The 27,175-nt window shown below is 42.5% G+C and overlaps 1 protein-coding gene across 1 annotated transcript in view; it reads left to right on the plus strand.

Moving 5' to 3' along the window:
- Window positions 1-2,542: 2,542 nt before the first annotated feature.
- LOC128689945 (organic cation transporter protein) overlaps window positions 2,543-27,175 on the plus strand; it is a 78,072-nt gene continuing 53,439 nt past the window's right edge. The window contains exons 1-4 of the mRNA XM_070088689.1: window positions 2,543-2,768; window positions 16,247-16,382; window positions 18,702-18,885; window positions 20,372-20,475. Coding sequence (XP_069944790.1) covers window positions 2,564-2,768; window positions 16,247-16,382; window positions 18,702-18,885; window positions 20,372-20,475 — 629 coding nt within the window. The 5' untranslated portion in view covers window positions 2,543-2,563. The remainder of the gene's footprint in view (window positions 2,769-16,246; window positions 16,383-18,701; window positions 18,886-20,371; window positions 20,476-27,175) is intronic.

A 27,175-nucleotide genomic window follows, 5' to 3' on the forward strand; every position in this document is an offset into this window, starting at 1 on the left:
TGGGGTGAAAGCACGCTAGCGAAATGTGCGTAATTTTCTTCGCTCTAGGGGTTTTATTGAGCTTAAAACCTCTCAAATAGGAGCTGGAATTGCACTCCTGTATAACGTGAGAAATCAGGCGACTGGACAGGACCCCGTACTTAGATGGAAACAGGATATTAACCCAGGTGATGTCTATGTTGAGATTCTGGCCAGTTTTCTCCATAAATTTAGGCAGGGCTTTGAGCATGACACACCGTGATCTCCAGACTAATTGGTGAGTCTTATGATTATAAATTCTCCTTCTGTTACATAAATGTGTATATGTAATCATTTATTAATTTTAATATACAGTCCACATGTTTATATTAAATTTTACCAGAATTCCTGGTGATGTATGTTTCATTTGCAATTAATATAGGTCTAGAGCAATTTGTGGATATGACAGTTGTAGGTATCGAAGGGGGACATTTTTTGAGACCTAGGTGTCCCACAATTATTACTTGTCAGTGTAACTTTGATAAATAATAATTATCTTTGTTACCATTTACTGGTATGTACCTTATGAGTTACATCCAGGTAAATTTAATTTTCCATACATTTAGCGCTGCAATAACCTGTCTCTTTGCCTTAAATCTTTGTAGCAACTGGCCTTTGAGTTTCATATCTAATATCTCAGTAGTCATTCAGGGTTCGGTTCTCCGTTTAATCCTAACCTCTTTAACTGGTGCAATACTATCAAGGGTGGCATTGAACATTTACGTCCGTGCAACTTGTTATCACTGTCCAATCACAATTATGTAGCCTATTTACCAGTGTTTCTTTACTGTAGTTTCTGGTTTATCTGTTTTTTATTGTCCTGTGTAGGCCTATTCGTTCCCTAGTGATTTTCCTGGTGGAGTAAATGATGAAATGATCACTAAGGTTTGTGGTAATGACGCCTGACTGACTAATGTTCTCAGAGCGGTTACAAAGTATGTGGTCGATTAGGGTGACTGAGAACTGTGTGATCCGGGTTGGTGTAATAATTAATTGAATGTAACTATTTAAATCTAAAATTTGCTTATACTTTTTACATTGCTCGTTATTTTGCTGTTGAAAACAGATACTGAAGTCTCTCAGTATTACTGTTTTGCAGCTGTTATCAAGTCCGGATAAGACGGCGGTAACTAGTTCCTAAGATGGGTTTGGTCTCGGGAAACAACACTTCATACCATAGAATCTCCAGTTTATTGTCATTTAAATCAGGTCTTGGGTTGTAAGCTAAGTCATTTCTTATGAAGGCACATACCCCACCACCTTTTTTATTCCTATCTTAGCGTTTTATATTGTAACCTTCAATTTTGACCTCGACATCAGTCACCGTATCATCCTAGCAGGATTCAGAGATGGATATAACAGCCGCCCTAATTTTGTTAGCTAGAATCCTAATCTCTGCCAATTTTGGAAAAAGTGATCTTGCGTTGACATGATTAGAGTGAAGGCCTGTTTTCATAAAACAATCAGTATCATCAGTATATGGCAAGGGGTCATTTGTATTAAAATTAGATAAATCAATATCATCACTGCTGAAGGGTAACTGTGCCTAAGTGCATTTGTTACAAACAAAATGAGATCTTGTATCATTACCATAATCAAACACACATCCATTATGCACCCACCCCTTACACAATTTACATTTGATTAAACCTTCTATCTAGTTAATTTATATTCCATACGAAATGTAAAGTAAAGCGTTGGTGATATTTCCTACGAGGACAGACTTGAGGGAACTTAATCTGCTTTATCTTGAAAGGCCAGAAATGCATAATTAGTGGCTTTCTTAGGTGTTTACTTATGTACTTACTGATTTACTTAGTCATGTAGCTACATTATTTATATGCTCACAGAAATGAAGCATTATCATTATCATTGAAGTACACAAATGGAAGAGAAAAATAAATAATCGAAGTTCAAAGGTGTATGAGGAGGGTTACTGACCAGCAAAATGAAATCAATTATGAAGGTGCCCTACTTGGAGGAGGATCAACGCCCCCGCGGCCCGGCCCGTGATTAGTCGTGTTCTTTCTTGTTACCACGATGATGCTCTCGATTTTTTTAATCTCCCCCTGTCTTCTTTCATCATATGTCTCCCAGTCTGCCTCAGGAAGCCCATGAATAAGTGTCCTCTCCATTTCCTCATTCATATCTCTGGGTCAAATTTAAGTATCTGCTTGGTTGTCTCCCTTATCATCTCCCAGATGTTCCGGTGGCCGGTATCGTTTCCAAGAGGAGCTTCTTTGTTTTTTTTTCCTCCTTCAGTCCCCTCATTATCCACTCTTATTCCGTCGCCCAGTTTTTTGCTCCTATTGATCCTCACTTCTATATTCTGCTTCAACACTTCCAGGTCCTCTTCCGGTCTCTGCATCCTAGCCTCAGTGACTGAAGAAATACTTCGGAACATCTTTGTGGCTCATGTGGAACATCTTATCTCTGTCTACCTTGTCGATTCCTCTCAGTATTTTATGTTGTGTGTGTGTGTGTGTGTGTGTGTGTGTGTGTGCATTTACATATTTAAATATTATTTTGCAGACCTTGAATAACGATGACGAAAGAAAACATGGAGGAAGGAGTAAATCAAAAGAACGTAGAAAGTACACAAATGAAGGAAGAAAAGAAGATCGATGAGGAAGACACGAAGGAGGCGGAAAAGGTGAACCTTACCAAGGTGACAACTTTCGAGGAGCTGCTTGAGGTGGTCGGCACTCGAGGCAAATGGAACGTCCTGACCTTCCTGATGTGTATCCTGGGTAAGTTGCTTCTTCATAATGACAGGTCTTGTGCCTGCCCCTGTGTTGCATCGTGCATCCACACCTGGTCACAATTCACCCTGCACACCTTTAATAGCTGAGCCTGCAGACCTGCAATGTCTGGCCCGGTTCACCTGTAACTTCTGATCCTGCACACCTGTGAGAACTAACCATGGACACCTGCAAGATCTCTTGCCCTTCACACCTGTAAGATCTCTCACCCTTCACACGTGTAAGATCTCTCACCCTGCACACCTGTAAGATCACACCCTACACACCAGTATGTTCTCACCCTGCACACCTGTTAGATCACACCCTTCACACATGTAAGATCTCACCCTGCACACATGTAAAATCTCACCATGCACACCTGTAAGATGTCACCATGCACACCTGTAAAATCACACCCTGCACACCTATAAAATTACTCCCTGCACACCTGTAAAATCGCACCCTGCACACCTGTAAAATCACACCCTGCACACCTGTAAAATCACACCCTGCACACCTGTAAAATCGCACCCTGCACACCTGTAAAATCACACCCTGCACACCTGTAAAATCACACCCTGCACACCTGTAAAATCGCACCCTGCACACCTGTAAAATCACACCCTGCACACCTGTAAAATCACACCCTGCACACCTGTAAAATCGCACCCTGCACATTTGTAAAATCGCACCCCGCACACCTGTAAAATCACACCCTGCACATTTGTAAAATCGCACCCCGCACACCTGTAAAATCACACCCTGCACACCTGTAAAATCACACCCTGCACACCTGTAAGATCACACCCTGAGACATAATATTCCGCACATGCTCATACTTGTGAACCCACGTCTTTCCATATAATCTACTACTCTTCTCCTGATAATCTTTTCCACAACTTTACATACTACGCATCTCAGTTACAAGGTGCTGTAGTTTAACCCTCAGTCGTTCTTATAGCAAGAAAATACATTCCTTTTTGATAATTTCTAGAGCCCTCTCACAGAATATATATATATATATATATATATATATATATATAATATATATATATATATATATATATATATATATATATATATATATATATATATATATATATATATATATATATATATATATATATATATATATATATATATATATATATATATATATATATATATATATATATATATTATTATTATTATTACATAATATGGTACAAAAGGTTTAAGAGATACATTGTTGATATAAAGATGGCATATACAGTACATGAGATGTGAGAGATACAAGTCTAGTACATATTGTTACATGTTTGTCACTGATTATAATGCGAAAATCTCATCCAGCTCATCAGAACTGGGGTGCGTGCCCAAAATACAGCAGGCATTACCCCTCTGAACAGCAGCGCTGAGTCGCTGGAACAGAAAACTAGCTGCCCTGGGATCTCTAGTTACCCTGATGAGTCTTTTGCCTAACTCCTTAAGGGACTTAGATGCACTCTTTCCCCATGAGCCAAGGGTCTCTGAGCCTATGGGAACAAACATATAATGATGGGCAAGTTCTCCACATTTTCTAGACTTTTGGGACTCCCTGAAGCTGGCAGCTGCCCCTCCTTCCTCCCTGGTGTATTGGAGATAGGTATCAACCAAGGTAGATGCACATGTATAGTCCCACACCACCTGCTTACCGTTTGTCCAGCCTTGAAGTGTGATACCATCTGGACGCTTCTGGCTGCCGTCAGATCTGCATAGTTTGGGTGGCTCCCTTACTGATGGGCATCCGGCTGTTGTGAGGCTCCTCTTGATAATGTTATTAACCTCCTCATGTTTTGCAATCTTTCCCTCGGATTTACGGCACACAAGACCATGGTACCCGAATCGGTCCGCTGCTTCACTGCCACAAACACACCTGTGTTCGGCGAGAATAGGGGCGGCAAGTCGAAGGGAAACACCAATGCGGAGGGTCTGTGGGTCGAGCCGTGTGTGTGTGTGTATATATAGATATATATATATATATTATATATATATATATATATATATATATATATATATATTATATATTATATATATATATTATATATTATATATATATATATATATATATATATATATATATATATATATATATATATATATATATATATATATATATATATATATATATATATATATATATATATGGCAACACTGCTCTAGCCAAGGATTCGAACCCATGTTGTACTGGCCTGCCTTATGGTAAGCGAGAACCACATGATGGTTTAAACCACAGGACCACCCAACCCTACAAGAATGGCGCAGCCAGCACACAGCTAGTTGTTGGGCCGCCATCCGAGGGCATACGGAGGTGTGGGAGCTTCTAAGTTTCTAAGCAGTGTTGTTATTGGTCAATACCACTCGTTCGTGGTTACAATAATATATAACTACTGCTCGTGAGGCTAGTACACCAAACAAGGATGAGAATGAAATTAGCTTAGAAGCTCCCACACCTCCGTATGCCCTCGGATGGTGGCCCAACAGCTAGCTGTGTGCTGGCTGTGCCATTCTTGTAAGGTTGGGTGGTCCTGTAGTTTAAAGCGTCATGTGGTTCTCGCTTACCATGAGGCAGGCCAGTACAACATGGGTTCGAATCCTTGGCTAGCGCAGTGTTGTTATTGATCAATACCACTTGTTCGCGGTTACAATTATATATATATATATATATATATATATATATATATATATATATATATATATATATATATATATATATATATATATATATATATATATATATATATATATATATATATTTTGTCTCTATTGAATTTGTAGAAGTCTTTGTCTTCCTCAGGACCTAATCAAGGTTTCATAACTCTTCCCTGGGAGGAGTGAGGAGGCAAAATGTGAAGCAGTGTAGTTCTAGATATGGGATATATACACAAATAACCCTCACATAGGAGAAAGAAACTTATGACGTTTCGGTCCGACTTGGACCAGGAGGTACAGACTTCACAAGACAATAGTAGTTACGACAACCCACTCCAAGTGATTTTTTTGTGGCAGGAAACGAAAAAAGAAAATGGAAGGGAATAACAAAAATAGTCCGCCACCTTGGAGCCTTGTTGGGCTGGAGACAGCAAGTGGCCGCACCATGGCACTCCAGAACTACAACTACTGATGCCAATAACAAAATCCCCCAATACACGGCCTTAAGTCATCCACCACCAACAAAATACCTTTCATCAGTGGACTTATAGAGGAGTCAAATGCGATGTTTGCAGCCTTCACAGAGACCCACACAAATAATCACTTTGACAGTGAAATATGGATAAATGGGTACAACCTTTTCAGATGTGACAGAAAGAACTGGCAACAAGGGGAGGTTTGGCCTGTATACCAAAGAGCCGCTGATCTGTACAGAGATGCTGAACACCACAAATGATGTAGTTGAAGTTCTAACAATAAAGATCGAGAACCAAAACCTAGTCATTGTGGTTGTATATAAGCCACCAGATGCAACCTCCTAACAGTTCAAGGAACAGCTACTGAAAATTGATTACTGTCTGGAAAACCTTCCAGCTCCATCCCCAAACATCTTACTGCTTGGTGATTTCAACCTAAGTCATACAAAATGGAAGAATGTAGGAAATAATATTATAGCAGAAACAATCCCCGGAGGCAGCGCAGATGAAAGGTCACACACACATGAACTACTAAATCTCTGCGATAAACTTAGGTCAGCAGATAGTGGAGCCAACAAGACTGGAAAACACACCTGACCTTATCTTCACAAATAATGAGAATTTTGTAAGAAACTCAACAATACCAAAAACAATTCCGATCACAATCTAATCGAAGTCCATAAAGGTGGCAGAAAAGCATTAACTAAGAACTATTGACCAATAGCTCTAACGTCTCACATCATAAAAGTCTTTGAAAGAGTGCTAGGAAGCACAAACGCAAACCACCTGGATTCCCAAAAACTGCACAGTCCAGGGCAACATGGAGTCAGTTGCCTCTCACAACTACTGAATCATTATGATATAATCTTGGATGCACTGGAAGAAAAACAAAATGCAGATGTAATATACACAGACTTAGCAAAAGCCATTGACAAATGCGATCATTGAGTAATAGAGCACAAAATACATGCTAAAGAAATAACTGGCAAAGTGGGGATATGGATCTTCAAGATTCAAGAAATCGTAATGACACGATTGCAAATAAACCATACCCCCGGCCGGGATTGAACCCGCGGTCATAGAGTCTCAAAACTCCAGCCCGTCGCGTTAGCCACTGAGACTCTATGACCGCGGGTTCAATCCCGGCCGGGGGTATGGTTTATGGATCTTCAACTTTCTAACCAATCGAACACAAAGAATAGTGGTCTACATAGTTAAATTGAAAGCTGCCTTAGTGAAAAGCTCTGCTCCACAAGGCACAGTACTCGCCCCCATTCTGTTCCTCATCCTCATATCAGACATAGAGATGTAATCCACAGCACTGTGTCATCCTTTGCAGACTATACTAGGATCTGCATGAGACTCTCATCTATTGAGGACGCGGTTAACCTCCAATTAGATATAAACCAAGTTTTCCAATGAGCAACGGAAAACAATATGATGTTCAATGAAGACAAATTCCAACTACTCCGTTATGGAAAACTGGAGGAGATAATAACTAGAACCGAGTATACTACAAATTCTGATCATACAAACAGAGGAAAAATAATGTGAGGGACATGGTAGTGGTAATGACTGAGGATCTCACTTTCAAGGATCACAACAGTGCCACGATCACAACTGCAAAGAAAATGATAGGATGGATAATGAGAAAGTTCAAAAAAAAGCCAAGCCATTAATGATCCTTTTCAAATCATTTTTTTCTCTTTAGGCTGGAATACTGCTGTACATTAACATCTCCGTTCAAAGCAGGTGAAATTGCAGATCTAGAGAGTGTACAGAGAGCCTTTACTGCACATATAAGTTCCATCAAACACCTCAACTACTGGGAACGCTTGGAAGCACTTGACTTGTACTCACTGGAACGCAGGCGAGAGATATAATCTACACGTGGAAATCCTAGAAGGGATGGTCCAGAATCTGCACACAGAAATCACTCTCTACGAAAATAAAAGACTTGGCAGGCGATGCAAAATACCCTCAATGAAAAATAGGGGCGCTATTGGTACACTATGAGAAAACACCATAAGTGTCCGGGGCCCAAGACTGTTCAGCAGCCTCCCACCAGGCATAAGTGGAATTACCAATAGGCCTCTGGCTACCTTCAAGAGGGAGCTGGACAGATACCTAAAGTCGGTGCCGGATCAGCCGGGCTGTGGTTCGTGCCTGATCAACCAGCAGTAACAGCTGGTTGATCAGGCCCTAATCCACCGGGAAGCCTGGTCGTGGACCGGGCAGCGGGGGCGTTGATCCCTGGAATACCCTCCAGATAGACTCGAGGTAGGCAGGTAATTAGTGATTCCAGGTCGTTCACCTTCTTCAGTACCTCACAGGACGGGAGGTACTGAAGAAGGAGTGAGAATAAACTCCCCTTTCAGATTTGGGAACACTGATATCTTAACGCCATATTTCTCACACGGGGTGAATTATAGCAGAGTAGGTAGTGTCGAAGTGTCCTTTGCTTATGAACCTGCTTATCAAAGCTTCGCTTGGCTGATCTGAGGCAAGGAAACATTGTGTCTTTTCTGGGACTTCGGGGCTCTTGCTACCTGCCAACCTTCTTCATCCAGTATATCTATGGTTGGGATCGGCGTTTCTTGATCCATCCCTACCTCACTGGCCCAGCCGGCTTCGCTTGGTACGCCGTCGCAGGAGCCCAGGGAGACCAGTGAGTGGTCTCACAGCTTCGCCAGAACTGCGCCCCATATATCCAAATCCGAGTCCTCTGCTGAGTTCATGGGACATCGTGATCTCTTCAATTCGGAAGAAGCCGTGTGGTTCGTGTGCCTGTCTCGTGACTAACAATTGGCCAGAGAGGTAGAGGAAGTGGTAGTAATAGAAACAGTAAGTAGGGGTAGTGACACAAGAGTCAGAAAGTGGAGTGTACCGAGGCAATAGTAGTAGTAGTAGTAGTAGTAGTAGTAGTAGTAGTAGTAGTAGTAGTAGTAGTAGTAGTAGCAGAAGTATTCTAGGAAGTCTAAGGACAAAAAAAGGAGCACCGCAGGAGAGCTAATGGCCCAGGAGGGCAGGACCGAAAATACAGGGAAAAATTCAAGGACAGAACTCAACCAAGCAGAAAAAAGGAAAGCGAAGGTAAGCACTGTCCTTGAGTTTTCCCTGTGTTTTTGATCTTTCCCTCGTGGGCCAATAGCACTCCTGCGGTGCTCTTTTTTCTTGTCCTTAGACTTCCTACAATACTTATACTACTGCTACTTCTATCATTACTAATACTACTACCACTACTGCTACTAATACTATTACTATTACTATTAATATTACTACTACTACTATTATTGCTACTACTACTATTACTACTGCTGCTACTACTATTACTACTACTACTACTATTACTATTACTATTACTACTACTCTATTATTGCTACTGCTACTACTACTATTATTGCTTCTACTATTACTACTACTATTATTACTACTACTATAACTATTACTACTGTTACTACTAATACTGCTACTACTACTATTACTACTACTACTATTGCTACTACTACTATTGCTATTACTACTATTACTATTTTAACTACTATTACTACTACCGCTATTGCTAATACTATTGCTGCTGCTGCTGCTGCTGCTGCTGCTGCTGCTGCTGCAGCACTCTCGGAGTCTTGTGTCACTACCCCTAATATTACTACTACCACCACTTAGTCAAAATATTTTAATTTTCTTAAAAAGAAGGAATTAGTCCTAAAAATCGCAATTTATTATCAATTTCGATTAAACGTATAATAATTGACGTATTTTAGCTAAAAATTGAAGTATATAAAAAATGCGTGCACGTACTCTGAAACGTCTACCACTACAATACTTTTGTTATTACTTCTACCTCTCTTGCTTCCGTTCCCTCCCTCCTCTCGTATATGTCCTGGCTCCCCAACCTTTGGGTAACCGCATGGAGAAGACCCGGGCCAGGACTAGTCATGAAGAACTTACCTGTATCGTTGTGCTTCCACACAGGACACATAAGATCATCAGAGACATCCAGGATCCTGGGCATCCACAATTGTTGCAAATGGTTTCTTTCGATAGGATGAGGATATGACGATGCTCCAATGACACAATCGAGGACTCAGATTTGGAAATATGGCGCGCAATGCTGGCGAAGAACCTGCGAGACCACTCCCTGGACTCATCGGACAATGAGATAGGGATGGATCAAGAAATGTTCATCCCAACTACAGAAATACCAGATGCCGAAGGCTGGCAAGAAATACGAGTCCCGAAGTCCTAGAGTAAACACAGTGTTTACTTGCCTCTGATCGGGCAAGCCAAGCCATCTCCAAGCAACAAATTCAGGTTGATAAACAAAGGACACCACGACACACCATATTCTATAATTCGCCAAGAGAGGAAATATGGCCTGAAGATATCAGTGTCCTCAAATTTACAAGGGTAATTTATCATCACTCCCCGAAACAGAATCCTATGAAGTACTGCAGAAGGTGAACTACCTCGAATCACCACTTGTTCTCCCAGAGCTAAAATCCATAGAGCTGGTAACAAACGGCATACTAATGAGCTAATCACTAGACATACCTCTCGAAGCAATCAACAGTAACCAAAACATCCTGAAAACTGAGCGGCTCTGAACCAAGAAGGACGGCAACGTACCAACGAGGCAGGTCATGATCTAACTTAGAGAACCTCTCCCAGTTCAACTGGCTCTAGGCTGATGGGGAAAATACCAGGTTAGAACGTACAACCCAGAACCTTTGAGGTGCTTCAGGTGCCAGAGGTACAGCCACCTCAGCGCCCGATGTCAGTTGAGGGAAATATGCGGCATCTGGGGGAAGGGGTCTCACCCGTCCAAAGACTGCTTGGGTAAAATAGGTGTCTGAACTGAAACAAGAAGCATCATGCCTGGAACTTGCACTGCCTAAAGAGGTTCCGCCATGTCAGGACAACATGAAAAACCCTGATTGTGCAGCCTCCAACAACAGTTAGAGCCATCACTACTGAGCAGCAGCCTTGTTCAGAGGAGGCTATAGTATCACGGTGTCTACGGCCACTTCCCCGGCCACAGCGAAGGAGGAAGCCGAGGAAACATCAACGACGAGGTCACTCCCACCCGACAACAGGCCCCATGCTGCAGGGACAAACTACCACCAACACATCAACCCTAGCACTACAACAGTCACCAATGAAGAGCACTGTAGCCCAAGAGAACAGAGGAAGCCATCCCGTATTACCCCTGAGCCATCAAATGATATCGACAATGACGTGCTTCACTGATGTCGTACGCGACCTGATAGACCCAGAAGAAAACAAAAAAACATTCAGGTTTATTGTGAAGACCTTCTTGAGTATAAGTATAATGGACAAAGCAGAGTCAATGCGTTTATTTGCAAATGTACCAGGCCTTCCAATACAAGGACCAGAGACCTGGTGGCCTGGTGGCCTAAGTTTACTGCCGAACGTAAAAGGTTATGGAGCGTAACTCACAGAGACTACAGGAAGACCCTGATCACAGCCACAGATCAGCTGATTTAGATCATCTACTTTACAGGTAAATACGTAGTAACTATCAACCTCAGATTCTCAAAGATATCTTCTTCGAGATCCTCAGATGAGTCATCTTAGGATTAAGATTTCTGTCAGGACAGTTCCCAACGAATCAAACAAACGAACCAAAACTTCGTGCTTTTGTGTGACTAGTTAATGACTCAAGTGGGACTGAAACGTCTTCATAAGTTTCTTTCTCCCTTTCTCCAAATGCGGGTTATTTGTATATGATTCCAATCACTGTATTGTGCCTTTTTATTCTTTGGGAAATGGCAGTTCCCAAGTATTCAGAAGTAGGAATAATGACTGTTTGGAGCGAGTTTTAGAAATTTGTTAAAGAATTATGAAAGTTATTGCAGAAAATCATAGTAGTAAAAATGTCTAAGACAGGAACAGTCTCTGGTATAGTACACAGAAACACATGCAGATCCCTTCACGATTTCCATGTTAATACGATAAAAAGGTGCTTTATCAAATGACTTATTGAAGGCTGCTGCATCACATGGTGACTCTGCTGCCTCACTCATTAAACTCATTTTCGAAGTATACAGCTCACTCAGCAGTTTCTGCACCCCTCATATTATGTCCAGTACTCGTTGGTGGTCTCCTCCTCTTAGACTCTCTGCTTAGGTTCCTGTTTCCTCTGAGAATACCTCCTAAAATCGTTTGTTCAGCTCCTCGCAGAGTTCCTGGTCATTTCTTATGAGTTCTCATCCTTACATCTTCAGCCTGGTTACCTGGTCCTTTACTGTGTCTTCCTCTTGATGTGATTGTATTGTAACAGTGGTTCAGATTTGGCTTTACATGGTATGTCATTCACAGATTATCGTTCAGATTTTGTCCTTATCGAGCGCATTCATTTCTGACTCTTCTGCTTACTTCCATTTCTTCTTGTCTTCTCTGCTTTCAACATTTTTGCATGTTCTTGCGCTCTTAACTTTGCCTATCTGCACCTCTGGGTTACCATAGGTTCACTCTGTTCTTGCTAAAGTTTTTTCTGCTTCTGGCTATGAATTTCTTCACTACCTCCGAATGCTTTTCAGTTACATCCTCCATTATTTCATTCATTGTCTTTCCTCAATGTACTCTATTTAGTGTAGAGTGTACATTATCCTCTTTGGAAGTCAGGGTCCTTCCTTCCCGCACTGTATGGGTGTGTGTACTCACCTAATTGTGGTTTCAGGAGTCGAGTCACAGCTCTTGGCCTCGCTTCACTAGTCGTTAACAGGTCAGCTCTCTTTCTGCTCCCTGAGCCTTGTGTGTGTGTGTGTGTGTGTGTGTGTGTGTGTGTGTGTGTGTGTGTGTGTGTGTGTGTGTACTCACCTAATTGTACTCACCTAATTGTGGTTGCAGGGGTCGAGGCTCAGCTCCTGGCCCCGCCTCTTCACTGATCGCTACTAGGTCCTCTCCCTCTCTGCTCCCTGAGCTTTGTCATACCTCTTCTTAAAACTATGTATGGTTCCTGCCTCCACTACTTCACTTGCCAGGCTATTCCACTTTCTGACGACTCTATGACTGAAGAAATACTTCCTAACGTCCCTGTGGCTCATCTGAGTCTTCAGCTTCCAATTGTGACCCCTTGTTTCTGTGTCACATCTCTGGAACATCCTGTCTCTGTCCACCTTGCCTCTTCCCCGCAGTATCTTGTATGTCGTTATCATGTCTCCCCTGACCCTTCTGTCCTCCAGTGTCGTCAGTCCGATTTCCCTCAACCTTTCCTCGTACGACATTCCCCTGAGCTCTGGAACTAGCCTTGTTGCAAACCTTTGTACTTTCTCTAACTTCTTGACGTGCTTGACCAGGTGTGGGTTCCAGACTGGTGCTGCATACTCCAATATAGGCCTACCAGACACAGTGTACAGCGTCTTGAACGATTCCTTATTAAGGTATCGGAACGCTATTCTCAGGTTAGCCAGGCGCCCATATGCTGCAGCAGTTATTTGGTTGATGTGTGCCTCCGGTGACGGGCTCGGTGTTATGGTCACCCCAAGACCTTTCTCCCTGAGTGAGGTCTGTAGTCTTTGTCCCCTAGCCTATACTCTGTCTGCCGTCTTCTTTGCCCCTCCCCAATCTTCATGACTTTGCATTTGGCAGGATTGAATTCGAGAAGCCAGTTTCTGGACCACGTGCCCAGCCTGTCCAGGTCTCTTTGCAGTCCTGCCTCATCCTCATCTGATTTAATTCTTCTCATCAGCTTCATATCATCTGCGAATAGGGACACTTCAGAGTCTATTGCTTCCATCATGTCGTTTGCATATATCAAAAATAGCACTGGTCCTAGAACTGACCCCTGTGGGACCCCGCTCGTCACAGGAGCCCACTGTGATACCTCTTCACGTACCATGACTCGTTGTTGCCTCCCTGTCAGGTATTCCCTGATCCATTGCAGTGAACTCTCTGTTATATGCGCCTGATCCTCCAGCTTCTGTACTAATCTCTTGTGAGGAACTGTGTCAAAGGCCTTCCTGCAGTCTAGGAAAATGCAATCAACCCACCCCTCTCTCTCGTGTCTTACTTCTGTTACCTTGTCATAAAACTTCAGAAGGTTTGTGACGCAGGATTTGCCTTCCATGAACCCATGCTGGTTTTCATTTATAATCTTGTTCCGTTCCAGGTGTTCCACCACTCTCCTCCTGATAATCTTCTCCATGACTTTGCATACTATACATGTCAGAGACACAGGTCTGTAGTTTAGTGCCTCGTTTCTGTTTCCTTTCTTAAATACGGGGACTATATTTGCTGTCTTCCATTTCTCAGGTAGTTGCCCAGTTTCAAGGGATGTGTTGAAGATTGTGGTTAGGGGCACGCACAGCATCTCTGCTCCTTCTCTAAGGACCCACGGGGAGATGTTGTCCGGTCCCATCGCCTTTGAGGTATCTAGGTCACTTAGCAGCTTCTGCACCTCCTCCTCGGTTGTTCGTATGTCATCCAACACTTGTTGGTACATTCCCTCTTGATGTTCCCTTCTGTGCTGTCTTCCCAGAGCCCTTTCTGTCTTTACTGTAAAAACTTCCTTAAATCTCCTGTTTAGCTCCTCACATATCTCCTGATCATTTCTTGTGAGTTCTCCACCTTCTGTCCTCAGTCTGATCACCTGGTCTTTGACTGTTGTCTTCCTCCTGATGTGGCTATACAACAGTTTCGGGTCAGTCTTGACTTTCGATGCTATGTTATTTTCATACTGTCGCTGGGCCTCCCTCCTTACCTGTGCATACTCGTTCCTGGCTCTGTGACTGATCTCCCTATTTTCATGTGTTCTCTGCCTTCTGTACTTTTTCCATTCTCTATTGCACTTTGTTTTTGCCTCCTTACACCGTCGGGTAAACCAGGGGCTCGTTCTGGTCTTCCCATTGTTTCTGTTGCCTTTGTGAATAAACCTTTCCACTGCCTTCTTGCATTTTGTTGTTACATATTTCATCATTTCATTTACTGGCTTTCCTGCCAGTTCTCTGTCCCACGGAACCTCCTGCAGGAAGTTCCTCAAACCTACGTAGTCCCCTCTTTTATAGTCTGGCTTTTCCCATTCAACTCCTGTTACTCTGTCCACTTGCAACTCTACTACGTATTCAAAGCACAGAACTACGTGGTCACTAGCTCCTAGGGGACTCTCATATGTGATGTCCTCAATGGCTGAACTGCCCATGGTGAACACAAGGTCCAGTCTTGCTGGTTCATCCTCCCCTCTCACTCTGGTAGTGTCCTTAACATGTTGGTGCATGAGGTTTTCCAGCAACATGTTTTCCAGCACCACATCCAACATCTTGGCTCTCCATGTTTCGGGACCCCCATGTGGCTCCAGGTTTTCCCAGTCAATCTCCCTGTGGTTGAAATCACCCATAGCCAGCAACTTTGCTCTGCTGGAGTGAGCTCTTCTTGCCACCTCAGCAAGGGTGTCCACCATTGCTCTGTTGCTCTCTTCATATTCCTCTCTTGGCCTCCTGCAGTTCTGTGGTGGATTATACATCACTGCAATGACCACCTTGTGCTCCCCAGACTGAAGTGTACCTACTATGTAGTCCCTTTCTTCTGTCTCGTCTATGCCTCCTATTTTCTCGAATTTCCATCGGTTTTTTTACGAGCAGAGCAACCCCTCCTCCCCCTCTGCCCCTTCTATCTTTCCTCATGATCTGATATCCTGGTGGGAAGATTGCATCTGTTATTGTCTCAGTGAGTTTTGTTTCTGTAACTGCTATGATGTCTGGAGACTTCTCATTGATTCTTTCTTGCCATTCCTCATATTTATTCGTTAATCCATCCGCATTTGTGTACCAAACCTTCAACTTCTGTTCTAATACTGTAACTGTGGTCCTGGGGGAATACTGGGGTTGGGGGAGCAGGAGCCCTGGTGGGGGCCTGTGGGGGCTGCAGTGGAGGTGGAGGAAGAGCTCCCATAGGGGGTTGCTCTAGGGGTAGGGTTCGTGGTGCGGGGTGTGGGAACAGAGGGATCGGTGTGTGATGGTTGGTTTGGATTGTTCAGTTGCCTTGGGGGTATCGTGGTTGGAGTCCTTCTGCAGGTGTTTCTGGGGGGTGTGTTTGCCCTTCCACCTGTGCCTGGGTTATTCTGTGTGTGTGTGTGTGTGTGTGTGTGTGTGTGTGTGTGTGTGTGTGTGTGTGTGTGTGTATGTGTGTGTGTGTGTGTGTGTGTGTGTGTGTGTGTGTGTGTGTGTGTGTGTGTGTGTGTGTGTGTGTGTGTGTGTGTGTGTGTGTGTGTGTGTGTGTGTGTGTGTGTGTGTGTGTGTGTGTGTGTGTGTGTGTGTGTGTGAGTTCGCAATATAAACAACAGGTGTAAGATATATCAGTGACCAACACACATCATTGCAGTGGCCTTCACCTCACCACTGCAAACACTGTCGTACCAGTTCCTGGGTGCCACTCCCGACCACTGGTGCCAGGTGACACCCCTGCTGGAGGCTAACTGGACCCACCAGCAGATCCTAGACCTCGCTATTCCCTTCAGGTGAGTTACTTTTTCCTTCAAGTCAGTTATTCTTCCCTTTAGGTGCGTTGATTGCACTTCAGGTAAGTGGTTATCTCCTTCATATGAGTCGTTTTCTCCTTCATATGAGTCGTTTTCTCCTTCAGGTGAGTTGCTGTGCTCTTCAGCTGAGTCACTGTCCTCCTTAGGTGATTCTTTCTATACCCTGGTATCTCCTTCAGACGAGTCTCTCTACCTTGGTATCTCCTTCAGACGAGTCTCTCTACCTTGGTATCTCCTTCAGATGAGTCCCTCTACCTTGGTATCTCCTTCAGATGAGTCTCTCTATCCTGGTATCTCCTTCAGACGAGTCTCTCTACCCTGGTATCTCCTTCAGATGAGTCTCTCTACCTTGGTATCTCCTTCAGATGAGTCCCTCTACCTTGGTATCTCCTTCAGATGAGTCCTTCTACCTTGGTATCTTCTTCAGATGACTTCTCTACCTTGGTATCTCCTTCAGATGAGTCTCTCTACCTTGGTATCTCCTTCAGATGAGTCCCTCTACCTTGGTATCCCCTTCAGATGAGTCCCTCTACCTTGGTATCTCCTCAGATGAGTCTCTCTACCCTGGTGATTCTTTCTATACCCTGGTATCTCCTTCAGACGAGTCTCTCTACCTTGGTATCTCCTTCAGACGAGTCTCTCTACCTTGGTATCTCCTTCAGATGTCCCTCTACCTTGGTATCTCCTTCAGATGAGTCTCTCTATCCTGGTATCTCCTTCAGACGAGTCTCTCTACCCTGGTATCTCCTTCAGATGAGTCTCTCTACCTTGGTATCTCCTTCAGATGAGTCCCTCTACCTTGGTATCTCCTTCAGATGAGTCCTTCTACCTTGGTATCTTCTTCAGATGACTTCTCTACCTTGGTATCTCCTTCAGATGAGTCTCTCTACCTTGGTATCTCCTTCAGATGAGTCCCTCTACCTTGGTATCCCCTTCAGATGAGTCCCTCTACCTTGGTATCTCCTCAGATGAGTCTCTCTACCCTGGTATCTCCTTCAGATGAGTCCCTCTACCTTGGTATCACCTTCAGATGGGTCTCTCTACCCTGGTATCTCCTTCAGATGAGTCCCTCTACCTTGGTATCTCCTTCAGATGAGTCCCTCTACTTTCGTATCTCCTTCAGATGAGTCCCTCTACCCTGGTATCTCCTTCAGATGAGTCCCTCTACCTTGGTATCTCCTTCAGATGAGTCCCTCTACCTTCGTATCTCCTTCAGATGGGTCTCTCTACCCTGGTATCTCCTTCAGATGAGTCCCTCTACCTTGGTATCTCCTTCAGATGAGTCCCTCTACCTTCGTATCTCCTTCAGATGAGTCTCTATACCTTGGTATCTCCTTCAGATGAGTCCCTCTACCTTGGTATCTCCTTCAGATGAGTCCCTCTACCTTCGTATCTCCTTCAGATGAGTCTCTATACCTTGGTATCTCCTTCAGATGAGTCCCTCTACCTTGGTATCTCCTTCAGGTGATAATTATTATGTCATTACATTCATTATGATTTTAAAAGTGTGGTGACCCTCGCGACGAAGGGGATGGATTGACTCTATTTCTCCTGAGAATCACTAAAACTTATGCCGGTCTTGACGACCAACTCTGTATGTGTGTCAGCGATGCTTGGTTACCAATATTGTAGTCTTGACGACCAACTCTGTATGTGTGTCAGCGATGCTTGGTTACCAATATTGTAGTCTTGACGACCAACTCTGTATGAGTGCCACCGATGCTTGGCTACCAGTCTTTTGGTCTTGACGACCAAGTCTGCTTGGCTACCAGTATTGTCAAAATGTCTGGTATTTTCTTTTCTTTAATTTAGTGTTTCGACTTTTCGAAAGCTAATATGATCCTCAACAGTGAAGTAATTTTTACGTATCTGCAGTATTTGGTGATGATGACATCGGTCTGTATAACTCAGGCCCGTATTTCTCAGTGATGCCAGTCCACCAATGTGATCTTAATAACCTCTGATGCTGATCCACCAGTGTGATCTTAACAACCAGTGAGGCCGGTCCACCAGTGTGATCTTAACAACCTGTGATGCTGGTCCACCAGTGTGATCTTAACAACCAGTGATGCTGGTCCACCAGTGTGATCTTAACAATCAGTGATGCTGGTCCACCAGTGTGATCATAACAATCAGTGATGCTGGTCCACCAGTGTGATCATAACAACCAGTGATGCTGGTCCACCAGTGTGATCTTAACAATCAGTGATGCTGGTCCACAAGTGTGATCATAACAATCAGATCTCTATATCTGTGATGTATTTTCTTTCATCTCCTCCTTTCTTACACGTGGAGCAGCAACTCTACAGGGAGGCCAGAGAACTGTTACATGAGGGACTACGACTACACTGCAGCGGCGGCTCTGGGCTACCAGACCACAATGAAGGACCCGTCAGCGGTGCTGCGTAACTCGTCCTCCCTCATCCAGTGCTCCGTCAGAGAGTTTAACCTCTCCCAGTACATCTCTACCGTCGTCACTGAGGTAACCTCTCCTAGCACCTGCATTGTTGCACCATATGTATGAGCGGAAAGTATTTACAGTATGTGTGTGTGTGTGTGTGTGTGTGTGTGTGTGTGTGTGTGTGTGTGTGTGTGTGTGTGTGTGTGTGTGTGTGTGTGTGTGTGCATTACACTCAATAGTCAAAAAATATTAAGTTATTTTACTGTATGTAGCAGTTGGATTATTCTTAATTATTTATGGGAGTGTGACCTTAACTCTATTAACATGACCTTACTGTGTGTGACCTTACTCTGTATGTGACCCTACTGTGCATAATGAGACCTTACTCTCAGAGTGTGACCCTACTCTGTATGTGACCTTACTGTGCATAATGAGACCTTACTCTCAAAGTGTGACCTTACTCTGTATGTGACCTTACTGTGCATAGTGGAACCTTACAGAGTGTGACCTTACTCTGTGTATGTGACTTTGTTCTATGTGTGTGACCTTACTGTGAATAAGAGTGTAGTCTCAGAGTGTGATCTTAATTCTCTGAACGTGATTTTACTGAGTGACCTTATTTCGTGTGACCTTACTATAAATTAATCCTCACTTTTACAGTGTCACTTTATTTTGTGTATGTAACCTTACTCTGTGTTGTGGCCTTACTGTAAATGGGACCTTATTCTCAGAGCGTGACCATTCTTTGTAGGGGTGACTTTTATCTGTGGCTATGATGCGACTGTTGATGTGACCTTCATGTGTGGGTGTGAACTTACTGTGGACATGGCCTTACTCTGTGAATCTGACCTTATACTGAGTACTTCCTTATGCTGTGAGTATGGCTCTTATCGATATGACCTTACCCAGTGGACGAGTTCTTAGTCTGTGGTCATGACCTTATTCAAGGAGTATTTACTTTACGTCTGGATCAGACTTCAGCCATATTATGCTGAAATATATCAGTCGTTAGACGATCTTCCAGTTAAAATAGTGTTCCTGTGTCTACACTGGGGAAGGTGGGGGCGGTGACCCCCGAAACCCTCTCCAGGTAAACTCCAGGGTGACCACGGTGGCCTGGTGGCAAAAGCTCTAGCTTCACGTGGTGAGGGTTCGGGTTCGATTCCCGGCGAAGGGGTGGAAACATCAGAAGTGTTTCCTTACACCGGTTATCAATGTTCACCCAACAGTAAAATGGGTACCTGGGTGTTAGTCGGTTGGTGTGGGTCGCATCCTGGGACAAAACTGACCTAATTTGCCCGAAATGCTCTGCATAACTAGCGACTTTCTATATAGTAGTATGTCATTGATGTCAGCTAGGACTGTATACCTTGTACATGTACTTGTAGTAAATATTACCTTATTGTTTGTAAATTATCTTACTTTGTTGGCATGACCTTACTCTGTGAACTTCACCTTAATTTTTGTTAATTACTTTGTGAACACGATGTCTTCTTGCTGGACTGGTACACTGGTGTGGGCATGATCTTACCCTGGTGGATGGGTACACTGATGTGGGCTACTACAGTGGGACCTGGTGTGTGAGAGGCGGGTGCTGTATTCAACCACACAGGCAGTCATGCAGGGTGGCAAACTCTTCGGCTTCGTTCTCTTCGCCTACCTTGTTGATGCGTAAGTCCTGATACTCGTGCGTGTCATTTAGCAGCGATGGTAGGTTACAGATCATTTAGCAGTGATGGCAGTGTGGAAAATACTGTATATATTTTCCAGAAATACAGTACTTATATGTAAATAGATGGCCATGCTGTATTTAATAAAAAAATTTATAAAAAATGGGAAATTGCGCCTGCGCAGAAGAGACTCGCCATGTTTGAACAAGTCAACACAAACTTTAGTGAATAAGGGGAAGAATTTTCGTGCTCTAGAGGTAAAATTGGGCTGACACCTCTCAAATAGGAGCCGAAATCGTTGGATGTGCATTCCTGCATAACTTGAGATATCAAGCGACTGGACAAGACAGCTCCAGAAACCTCAGATAAGTCTTTATGTTTAACTCTGGCCAGTGTTATTTTCATGGATACACAGTGAGGTTTTCTGAGTATGATACACATTAATCTCCAGTCAAATTGGTGAGTGATATTAAGATATATTCTCCTTCTGTTATGTAAATTGTATATATATATATAATCATTTATTAATTTTAATATACAGTACACAAATTTATATATTTACCAGAATTCTTGGTGTATGTACATTTCATTTGTAATTAATAGGTCTAGAGCAACTTGTGGATATGACAGTGGTAGGTATCGAAGGGGGACATTTTTTGCGACCTAGGTGTCCCAAATTCCTACTTGTCTATGTAACTTTGATAAATAATAATTATCCTTGTTTATCATTTATGTACATAATGAGTTACATTCAGATAAATGCAATTTTCCACATTTAAGTTACAAAATCATTTAGCAGTGATGGTAGGCTACAGATCATTTAGCAGTGATGGTAGGCTGCAAGATCATTTAGCAGTGATGGTAGGCTACAGATCATTTAGCAGTGATGGTAGGATACAGATCATTTAGCAGTGATGGTAGGCTACAAGATCATTTAGCAGTGATTGTAGGCTACAGATCATTTAGAAGTGATGGTAGGCTACAGATCATTTAGCAGTGATGGTAGGCTACAGACCATTTAGCAGTATGGTAGGCTACAAGATCATTTAGCAGTGATGTTAGGCTACAAGATCATTTAGCAGTGATGGTAGGCTACAGATCATTTAGCAGTGATGGTAGGTTACAGATCATTTAGCAGTGATGGTAGGCTGCAAGATCATTTAGCAGTGATGGTAGGCTACAGATCATTTAGCAGTGATGGTAGGCTACAGATCATTTAGCAGTGATGGTAGGCTACAAGATCATTTAGCCGTATGGTAGGCTATGGATCATTTAGAAGTATGGAAGGCTACAAGATCATTTAGCAGTATGGTTGGCTACAGATCATTTGGCAGTATGGTAGGCTACAGATCATTTAGCAGTATGGTAGGCTACAGATAATTTAGCAGTGATGGTAGGTTTCAGATCATTTAGCAGTATGGTAGGCTACAAGATCGTTTAGCAGTGATGGTAGGCTACACATCATTTAGCAGTGATATTAGGCTGCAGATCATTCAGCAGTGATGGTGGGTTACAGATCATTTAGCAGTGATGGTAAGCTACAGATCATTTAGCAGTGATGGTAGGCTGCAGATCATTTAGCAGTGATGGTAGGATACAGATCATTTAGCAGTGATGGTAGGCTACAAGATCATTTAGCAGTGATTGTAGGCTACAGATCATTTAGAAGTGATGGTAGGCTACAGATCATTTAGCAGTGATGGTAGGCTACAGACCATTTAGCAGTATGGTAGGCTACAAGATCATTTAGCAGTGATGTTAGGCTACAAGATCATTTAGCAGTGATGGTAGACTACAGATCATTTAGCAGTATGGTAGGCTACAAGATCATTTAGCAGTGATGGTAGGCTACAGATCATTTAGCAGTATGGTAGGCTACAGATCATTTAGCAGTGATGATAGGCTACAGATCATTTAGCAGTGATGGTAGGCTACAGATCATTTAGCAGTATGGTAGGCTACAGATCGTTTAGCAGTTATGTTAGGCTACAAGATTATTTAGCAGTATGGTAGGCTACAGATCATTTAGCAGTGATGGTAGGCTACAGATCATTTAGCAGTATGGTAGGCTACAAGTTAATTTAGCAGTGATAGTAGGCTACAGATCATTTAGCAGTGATGGTAGGCTACAGATCATTTAGCAGTGATGGTAGGCTACAGATCATTTAGCAGTGATGGCAGGCTACAGATCATTTAGCAGTATGGTAGGCTACAAGATCATTTAGCAGTGGTGATAGGCTACAGATCATTTAGCAGTATGGTAGACTAAAAGATCATTTAGCAGTATGGTAGGCTACGGATCATTTAGCTGTATGGTAGGCTACAGATCATTTAGCAGTGATGGTAGGCGACGGATCATTTAGCAGTATGGTAGACTACAAGATCATTTAGCAGTGATGGTAGGTTACAGATCATTTAGCAGTATGGTAGGCTACAGATCATTTAGCAGTATGGCAGGCTACAAGATCGTTTAGCAGTGATGGTAGGCTACAGATCATTTAGCAGTGATGGTAGGCTACAGATCATTTAGCAGTGATGGTGGGCTACAGATCATTTAGCAGTGATGGTAGGTTACAGATCATTTAGCAGTGATGGTAGGCTACAAGATCATTTAGCAGTGATAGTAGGCTACAGATCATTTAGCAGTGATGGTAGACTACAGATCATTTAGCAGTGATGGTAGGTTACTGATCATTTAGCAGTGATGGTAGGCTACAAGATCATTTAGCAGTGATGGTAGGCTACAGATCATTTAGCAGTGATGGTAGGCTACAGATCATTTAGCAGTGATGGTAGACTACAGATAATTTAACAGTGATGGTAGGTTACAGATCATTTAGCAGTGATGGTAGGCTACAAGATCATTTAGCAGTGATGGTAGGCTACAAGATCATTTAGCAGTGATGGTAGGCTACAGATCATTTACCAGTTTGGTAGGCTACAAGATCATTTAGCAGTGATGGTAGGCTACAGATCATTTAGCAGTGATGGTAAGCTACTGATCATTTAGCAGTGATGATAGGCTACATATCATTTAGCAGTGATGGTAGGCTACAGATCATTTAACAGTATGGTTGACTGCAAGATCATTTAGCAGTGATGGTAGGCTACAGATCATTTAGCAGTATGGTAGGCTACAAGATCATTTATCAGTGATGGTAGGCTACAGATCATTTAGCAGTGATGGTAGGCTACAGATCATTTAGCAGTTTGGTAGGCTACAAGATCATTTAGCAGTGATGGTAGGCTACAGATCATTTAGCAGTGATGGTAGGCTACAGATCATTTAGCAGTGATGGTAGGCTACAGATCATTTAGCAGTGATGGTAGGTTACAGATCATTTAGCAGAGATGGTAGGCTGCAAGATCATTTAACAGTGATGGTAGGCTACAGATCATTTAGCAGTGATGGTAGGCTACAAGATCATTTAGCCGTATGGTAGGCTATGGATCATTTAGAGGTATGGAAGGCTACAAGATCATTTAGCAGTATGGTAGGCTACAGATCATTTAGCAGTATGGTAGGCTACAGATCATTTAGCAGTATGGTAGGCTACAGATAATTTAGCAGTGATGGTAGGCTACAGATCATTTAGCAGTGATGGTAGGCTACAGATCATTTAACAGTATGGTAGGCTACAGATCATTTAGCAGTATGGTAGGCTACAGATCATTTAGCTGCATGCTAGGCTACAGATCATTTAGCAGTGATGGTAGGGGACGGATCATTTAGCAGTATGGTAGACTACAAGATCATTTAGCAGTGATGGTAGGCTACGGATCATTTAGCAGTATGGTAGACTACAAGATCATTTAGCAGTGATGGTAGGCTACAGATCATTTAGCAGTATGGTAGGCTACAGATCATTTAGCAGTATGTTAGGCTGCAGATAATTTAGCAGTGATGGTAGGCTACAGATCATTTAGCAGTGATGGTAGGCTACAGATCATTTAGCAGTATGGTAGGCTACAGATCATTTAGCAGTTATGTTAGGCTACAAGATCATTTAGCAGTAATGGTAGGCTACAGATCATTTAGCAGTATGGTAGGCTACAAGATCATTTAGCAGTGATGGTAGGCTACAGACCATTTAGCAGTATGGTATGCTACAAGATCGTTTAGCAGTGATGGTAGGCTACACATCATTTAGCAGTGATGGTAGGCTGCAGATCATTCAGCAGTGATGGTGGGTTACAGATCATTTAGCAGTGATGGTAAGCTACAGATTATTTAGCAGTGATGGTAGGCTGCAGATCATTCAGCAGTGATGGTGGGTTACAGATCATTTAGCAGTGATGGTAAGCTGCAGATCATTTAGCAGTGATAGTAGGATACAAACCATTTAGCAGTGATGGTAGGCAACAAGATCATTTAGCAGTGATTGTAGGCTACAGATCATTTAGAAGTGATGGTAGGCTACAGATCATTTAGCAGTGATGGTAGGCTACAGACCATTTAGCAGTATGGTAGGCTACAAGATCATTTAGCAGTGATGTTAGGCTACAAGATCATTTAGCAGTGATGGTAGGCTACAGATCATTTAGCAGTATGGTAGGCTACAAGATCATTTAGCAGTGATGGTAGGCTACAGATCATTTAGCAGTATGGTAGGCTACAGATCATTTAGCAGTGATGATAGGCTACAGATCGTTTAGCAGTGATGGTAGGCTACAGATCATTTAGCAGTATGGTAGGCTACAGATCGTTTAGCAGTTACGTTAGGCTACAAGATCATTTAGCAGTGATGGTAGGCTACAGATCATTTAGCAGTATGGTAGGCTACAAGTTCATTTAGCAGTGATGGTAGGCTACAGATCATTTAGCAGTGATGGTAGGCTACAGATCATTTAGCAGTGATGGTAGGCTACAGATCATTTAGCAGTGATGTTAGGCTACAGATCATTTAGCAGTGATGGTAGGCTACAGATCATTTAGCAGTATGGTAGGCTACAAAATCATTTAGCAGTGGTGATAGGCTACAGATCATTTAGCAGTATGGTAGACTACAAGATTATTTAGCAGTATGGTAGGCTACGGATCATTTAGCTGTATGGTAGGCTACAGATCATTTAGCAGTGATGGTAGGTTACAGATCATTTAGCAGTATGGTAGGCTACGGATCATTTAGCTGTATGGTAGGCGACGGATCATTTAGCAGTGATGGTAGGTTACAGATCATTTAGCAGTATGGTAGGCTACGGATCATTTAGCAGTATGGTAGACTACAAGATCATTTAGCAGTATGGTAGGCTACGGATCATTTAGCAGTATGGTAGACTACAAGATCATTTAGCAGTGATGGTAGGTTACAGATCATTTAGCAGTATGGTAGGCTACAGATCATTTAGCAGTATGGCAGGCTACAAGATCGTTAAGCAGTGATGGTAGGCTACAGATCATTTAGCAGTATGGTAGGCTACAGATCATTTAGCAGCGATGGTAGGCTACAGATCATTTAGCAGTGATGGTAGGCTACAAGATCATTAGCAGTATTGTAGGCTATGGATCATTTAGCAGTGTGGAAGGCTACAAGATCATTTAGCAGTATGGTAGGCTACAGATCATTTAGCAGTATGGTAGATCATTTAGCAGTATGGTAGATCATTTAGCAGTATGGTAGGCTACAGAAAATTTAGCAGTGATGGTAGGCTACAGATCATTTAGCAGTATGGTAGGCTACAGATCGTTTAGCAGTATGGTAGGCTACAGATCATTTAGCAGTGATGGTAGGCTACAAGATCATTTAGCAGTGATAGTAGGCTACAGATCATTTAGCAGTGATGGTAGGTTACAAGATCATTTAGCAGTATTGTAGGCTATGGATCATTTAGCAGTATGGAAGGCTACAAGATCATTTAGCAGTATGGTAGGCTACAGATCATTTAGCAGTATGCTAGGCTACAGATCATTTAGCAGTATGGTAGGCTACAGATAATTTAGCAGAGATGGTAGGCTACAGATCATTTAGCAGTATGGTAGGCTACAGATCATTTAACAGTGATGGTAGGCTACAAGATCATTTAGCAGTGATGGTAGGTTACAGATCATTAAGCAGTATGGTAGGCTACAGATTGTTATTAGGTGTTTGCAGGCATGTATTATTATTATTATTATTATTATTATTATTATTATTATTATTATTATTATTATCATTATTATTATTAAAATCTTTTAGCACATTGCCCGTCTACCAACAACATAAAGTAACCCAGAAAAGATAACACATTCACCATCATTTACTTAGTAGCTATCTTAAAAAATATATACAATTCTAATGACCTTCAGAATCATAACATTTCCCCCCCCCCCTCCTTAAGTGTACAGGCATTGTACTCTATGTCTAAGTGGTTTCCCTAAATATTAACTGTTTCACACTCCAACAGCATATTAAAGTACTAGTCACTTATCTCTACTGCATTCTTACTTACTCTCAAACTCCCGTTGGATCATCAAACTTACACACCCTCCCTCCAACCCTTGCTGGAATAACTAAACCCATTTTTCTTTCCACCCTGAATTTTTACACTCTGTAATTCTTTTTCTGCTCCATCCTTCCTAAATAGCTAAATTATTTTTAGATTATCGATCTTTCATATGGTAAATGGTAACGAACAGCATTGTGTCAGTCACCAGAGCTATTACGGCTTTGTGAACCAAGAGATAGCAGAACCTACCCGAAGTGAAAATATACTGGACTTGA

Source organism: Cherax quadricarinatus, chromosome 25, assembly GCF_038502225.1.
Source record: "Cherax quadricarinatus isolate ZL_2023a chromosome 25, ASM3850222v1, whole genome shotgun sequence".
Lineage (NCBI taxonomy): Eukaryota > Metazoa > Arthropoda > Malacostraca > Decapoda > Parastacidae > Cherax > Cherax quadricarinatus.